Source organism: Scyliorhinus torazame, chromosome 30, assembly GCF_047496885.1.
Source record: "Scyliorhinus torazame isolate Kashiwa2021f chromosome 30, sScyTor2.1, whole genome shotgun sequence".
In the NCBI taxonomy this organism is placed as follows: domain Eukaryota; kingdom Metazoa; phylum Chordata; class Chondrichthyes; order Carcharhiniformes; family Scyliorhinidae; genus Scyliorhinus; species Scyliorhinus torazame.
The window spans coordinates 28,916,426-28,922,425 of record NC_092736.1 but is presented as its reverse complement, the minus strand read 5'-3'; the positions used below and the strand labels follow the sequence as shown (position 1 = coordinate 28,922,425).

Below are 6,000 nucleotides of genomic sequence, written 5' to 3'. Positions count from 1 at the left end.
TATTGCATGGCAGGTACTACATGAACGCAGGTAGTTGATGTTATGTTGCAATGCAGTTGAGGGAAATGGGAGTGCGGTAGTATTACAGCACAGGTTCAGGTAATTCTCCGGGGACATGGGCAGCCGGTGGAATTTAAAGAATTCAATTAATAAAATAAAAACCCATCTGTGATTTAGGGAGTGTAATCTGCTGCCCTTACCTGGCCTGGCCTTTGTGTGGCATGGTGGCACAGTGGCCAGTGCTGCTACATCACAGCACCAGGGACCTGGGTTCAATTTTTCTTTTTATAAATTTAGAGTACCCAATTTATTTTTTTCAATGAAGGGGCAATTTAGCGTGGCCAATCCACCTAGCCTGCACATCTTTCGGGTTGTGGGGGCGAAACCCACGTAAACACGGGGAGAATGTGCAAACTCCACACGGACAGTGAACCCAGCGCTAGGATCGAACCTGGGACCTCGGCACCGTGAGGCTAACCCACTGCGCCACCCTGCTGCCCCTGGTCAATTCTGACCCTGGGTGACCGTGTGGAATTTGTATATCTCCCGTGTCTGCGTGGGTTTCCTCCGGGCTCTCTGGTTTCCTCCCATGGCCCAGAGATGTGCAGGTGGATTTGCCATGCTAATCTGTCCCTTAGTGTCCAAAAAAGGTTACGTGGGGAGCGGGCCTTGTAGGGTGCTCTTTCTTGCAATCTTTTGTCAGCAATTTCTGAAGCAACTGGTTTAATAAAACAGGATATAAACTGAGAAAGTGACCTGTCTGTTTTGTTTTTTTATTGGCACTGATGTGAAGAGCTCCCAGTTCTATTGTCTTGGCTTGAAGTGGGCAGCAGAGGACCATCCGGAGCTGCAGTGGCGGCGCCGGTCCACCCGAGGGCGCTGCTGTGAGACGCCGCACCTTCCCTTTAATGAGCCGACAGGAAAAGGGAAGCGGCCCCGGCGCCTTTAAGGAGCAGGCCCCGGATCCCCGACCCGGATTCCCGCCGCCCCGATGCCGCTGGTCATCCTGTGCGGCTTCCCCTGCAGCGGCAAGAGCCGCCGGGCGGCCGAGCTCGGCCGGTTTGTCCGGGAGAAGCTGCAGCGGAAAGTGGCGGCGGTGGGAGAGCAGAGCCCGGGGGCGGAGAGGAACTCGCTTTATACCGGTGAGAGGGGGGGGGGGGTGAGGGATTGTTGGGGGGGGTGAGGGGTTGTTGGGGGGGGTGAGGGGTTGTTGGGGGAGGGTGAGGGGTTGTTGGGGGGGGTGAGGGGTTGTTGGGGGGGGGTGAGGGGTTGTTGGGGGGGGTGAGGGGTTGTTGGGGGGGGGGGTGAGGGGTTGTTGGGGGAGGGTGAGGGGTTGTTGGGGGGGGTGAGGGGTTGTTGGGGGGGGGTGAGGGGTTGTTGGGGGGGGTGAGGGGTTGTTGGGGGGGGTGAGGGGTTGTTGGGGGGGGTGAGGGGTTGTTGGGGGGGGGTGAGGGGTTGTTGGGGGGGGGTGAGGGGTTGGGGGGGGTGAGGGGTTGTTGGGGGGGGTGAGGGGTTGTTGGGGGGGGTGAGGGGTTGTTGGGGGGGGTGAGGGGTTGTTGAGGGGTTGTTGGGCGGGGTGAGGGGTTGTTGGGGGGGGTGAGGGGGGGTTGGGGGGGTGAGGGGTTGGGGGGGGTGAGGGGGTGGGGGGGGTTGGGGGGGGTGAGGGGTTGGGGGGGGTGAGGGGTTGGGGGGGGTGAGGGGTTGTTGGGGGTTGGGGGGGGGTGAGGGGTTGTTGGGGGTTGGGGGGGGGTGAGGGGTTGTTGGGGGTTGGGGGGGGGTGAGGGGTTGTTGGGGGTTGGGGGGGGTGAGGGGTTGTTGGGGGTTGGGGGGGGTGAGGGGTTGTTGGGGGTTGGGGGGGTGAGGGGTTGTTGGGGGGGGTGAGGGGTTGGTGGGGGGGTGAGGGGTTGGTGGGGGGGGTGAGGGGTTGGGGGGGGTTGAGGGGTTGGGGGGTTGAGGGGTTGGGGGGGGTGAGGGGTTGGGGGGTTGAGGGGTTGGGGGGTTGAGGGGTTGGGGGGGGTGAGGGGTTGGGGGGGTGAGGGGTTGGGGGGTGTGTGAGGGGTTGGGGGGAAGGGTGGGGGGGAAGGGTGGGGGGGTGAGGGGTGGGGGGTTGGGGGGAAGGGTGAGGGGTGGGGGGGGTGAGGGGTTGGGGGGAAGGGTGGGGGGGTGTTGGGGGGGAAGGGTGAGGGGTGGGGGGGGGTGAGGGGTTAGGGGGAAGGGGGGTGAGGGGTGGGGGGGTGAGGGTTTGGGGAGGGGTGAGGGATTGGGGGGGTGAGGGATTGGGGAGAGGTGAGGGATTGGGGGGTGAGGGATGGGGGTTTGGGGAGGGGTGAGGGATTGGGGGGGTGAGGGATTGGGGAGGGGTGAGGGATGGGGGTTTGGGGAGGGGTGAAGGATTGGGGGGGTGAGGGATTGGGGAGGGGTGAGGGATTGGGGGGTGAGGGATGGGGGTTTGGTGAGGGATTGGGGGGGTGGGGGATTGGGGAGGCGTGGGGGATTGGGGTATTGGAGCGGTTTGGGGAGGGGGGTTGGGGATGTGGAGGAGGTTGCGAAGAGGATTGGGGAGAGGGGGTTAGGGGAGAAGGGAAGGGATTAGGGGAGGTGTTGAGGGGGTTGGGCAGGAAGGGCAGTTTGGAGAGGAGATGAGGGGGATATGGTCGGGGAGAGGTGGTGTTTGGGTGGGGGACGGGGTTTTGCGGGGTGGGGGTTGGAGATAATGTTGAATGCTCACATAGGTTGGGCAGTGGAGTCCGACAGTCTTTGCCTCACTGGAGTGTCTTTGAGGAAAACCAATGAGACTTGGCGATGATGTCTCGGATTAAGTATTGGCCGAGACACACAAGTAATTCTGAGCTGAGCAGGGGGTCTCAGTCCTAACTCGCTGACACATTCTCCTGAGACCGTGTCCTCCTGTTATATCTCCAGCCAGCAAGAAACCACATCTGAAGTTGTCAAACTTCCTCAAAATTCTATACGTTTTAATCGGATCATCTCTCATCCCTCTAATCTCCAGAGAATATCTGCACATTTTACTTGACTTCTCTTATTTTAACCCTCTCCTCCCAAGAACCCGTTGAAAGCTCTCTGCACTGGAAGGCTTACAGGTTTTGGGCAGACCAAGGAGCGTCTTTCACCTGGTTGATGGTCCTCTGGCTGTAGTTAATGTTTATCTCGGTGTGCGGCCCTGGTAACGGCCTGTAGAGCAGTGTCCTGTGTCACGGAGCTGCTCGTAGTGAATCTCAACAGAAACACCACTGCACCTCTTTACAGATCTGCTTTGCAAGGCGCATTCCAGTGGACTCTGGACATGCGTGGAGGATCTGACTGGGAGGATCTGCTCACCACCAGACAGGCTACTTGTTTGTAAGTTCTGGCGATGAGGCACTCCACCAAATGATTTTGACAGTCTGCTCTGGGAACCATCCGACATGATCCACCATCTTGTTTCCCCCCAGAGCCTCCAGGACATGACCTGTGGATCACTGCCTGATGGACCTGGGGTCAGAGGTGTTTTCCAGCACAAACCTTTGGTGCTCTTTAAGGTCGTAGGGAGTGGAGGGGGGTGAGGGGTGGGGGGGGTGAGGGGTTGGGGGGGTTTGGGGAGGGGTGAGGGATTGGGGGGGTGAGGGTTTGGGGGGGGTGAGGGATTGGGGGGGGTGAGGGATTGGGGAGAGGTGAGGGATTGGGGGGTGAGGGATGGGGGTTTGGGGAGGGGTGAGGGATTGGGGGGGTGAGGGATTGGGGGGGGTGAGGGATTGGGGGGTGAGGGATGGGGGTTTGGGGAGGGGTGAGGGATTGGGGGGGTGAGGGATTGGGGGGGTGAGGGATTGGGGAGGGGTGAGGGGAGGGGTGAGGGATTGGGGGGGTGAGGGATTTGGGGGGTGAGGGATGGGGGTTTGGTGAGGGATTGGGGGGGGTCTACAGACCAGTGAGTCTCATGTTCGTGGTAGCGAAACTGTTGGAGAGAATTCTGAAGGAGAGAATCTATCTCCACTTGGAGAGGCACGGTTTGATTAGGAATAGTCAGCATGGCTTTGTCAGAGGGAGGACATGCCGAACAAATTTGATTGAATGCTTTGAGCATGTGACCAGGTGTGTGAGGGTAGTGAAGTTGATGTAGTTTACATGGATTTCAGCAAAGCCTTTGACAAGGTCCCACATGGGAGACATATAAAGAAGGCAAATGCACACGGGATACAGGGTAACTTGATAAGGTGGATTCAAAATTGGCCTAGCTGTAGGAGACAGAGGGTGATGACAGACGGCTGCTTTAGTGACTGGGAGCCAGTGTCCAGTGGGGTATCACAGGGATCTGTGCTGGGCCCCCTATTGTTTGTCATTTATATAAACAGTATAGATGACTGTGGGGAGTAGGATCGGTAAGTTTGCGGATGACACCAAGATAGGCCGGGTGGTTAACAATGAGGTGGACAGTGTCTTGGGTCACAGGAGGATACAGACGGGACAGTCAAATGGGCAGAAAAGTGGCAGATGGAATTTAACCCTGAAAGTGTGAGGTGCTACACTTTGGAAGGAGTAAATTGATGAGGAAGTATTCAGTGAATGGCCTGACACTGGGAAGTTCTGAGGAACAAAGGGACCTTGGTGTGTTTGTGCATAGATCTCTGAAGGCAGAAGGGCAGGTTAATAGGGTAATGAAAAGGGCATATCGGACACTTGCCTTGATCAATCGAGGAATAGATTACAAAAGCAGGGAGGTCCTGTTGGAGTTGTATAGAACTTTGGTGAGGCCACAGCTGGGGCACTGTGTGCAATTAAGGTCGCCACATTATAGGAAGGATGTGATTACTGGAGGGGGTGCAGAGGAGATTCACCAGGATGTTGCCTGGGATGAAACATTTAAGTTATGAAGAGAGGTTGGATAGGCTTGGGTTGTTTTCACTGGAGCAGATCATGTATATTGAAACCTGCAAAACAACCAGACAGCACTGAAACCAGCAGCCATCTGCATAGTAATGAGCGATTCACAGGCACAATGGCAACAGTTAAGGTGAATAAAGCCAAGCCAGACTCCTCGGCGCCAGCAGGAGCCAAGACACAGGAAGGCCAACGGACACTTAGGGATCGCCCAGCGATCAGGGAACCGCTCCAGCATTGGAGAAATCGATCCAAGTGATCGGAAAGTAGTCCAATCACTTGGAACCAGGTACGGGGTCCGCCCCAAAGGGCGGTAGGCCCCTGGGGACTATAAAGTAAAGCCCCCAAGTTCAAATCGTCCTCCTTTGGCAGGGTCACTCAGCAGCTCGAACCAACCCTTGACAGTGACCTGCCTCGCTGCCGCACCAACCAAGTCTCCAGTCAACGTTTGCTACGAGATAGGCGCTCCTAGCTACCAGTCCATACCAGCTTTTGAATCCTGCAGACTCAAGACCTGAACGAAAGGCCATTTGTTCCCCGGACCTGGTGGGCCAGTCCGAAGCTAAGTATAGGCCTGTTAGTGATAGGAATAGCCTAGAAAGTAGAGTTTATGCATGAGTAGTGACTTACTGTGTATAATAAATGTGTTTTGATTTGAATCTTACTAATTGGTGTATTGAGTTATTGATCATTACTTGAACTTGCACCTCGTGGCGGTATCATAAAGATACCTGGCGATTCGAGAGCAAAGGTTATAAAGCAGAGCAAATTACGAATTAAGAACCAACCAAAAGTTAGCAACAACAGCCACAAGGGGACACAAGGTCAAGGCGGGGAGCAGGAGGTTTAGGGGTAATGTGAGGAAAACCCTTTTTACCCAGATGGTGGTGATGGTCCTGAATGCACTGCCTGGGAGGGTGGTAGAGGGGTGCTGCCTCACATCCTTTAAAAAGTGTCTGGATGAGCACTGGGCACGTCATAACATTCAAGGCTATGGGCCAAGTGCTGACAAATGGGATTAGGTAGGCAGGTCAGGTATTTTTCATGCATCAGTGCCAGCTCAATGGGCCGAAGGGCCTCTTCTGGACTATTATTCGGTGAAAATGGCATTGTGAAACATTTTTG

General features: G+C 56.4%; 1 protein-coding gene across 1 annotated transcript in view; it reads left to right on the top strand.

Moving 5' to 3' along the window:
• The first annotated feature begins 934 nt into the window (after positions 1-934).
• Positions 935-6,000, top strand: part of kti12 (KTI12 chromatin associated homolog) — a 44,846-nt gene continuing 39,780 nt past the window's right edge. Inside the window, exon 1 of the mRNA XM_072493076.1 lies at positions 935-1,142. Within this exon, the coding sequence (XP_072349177.1) occupies positions 992-1,142 (151 nt within the window). The 5' untranslated portion in view covers positions 935-991. The remainder of the gene's footprint in view (positions 1,143-6,000) is intronic.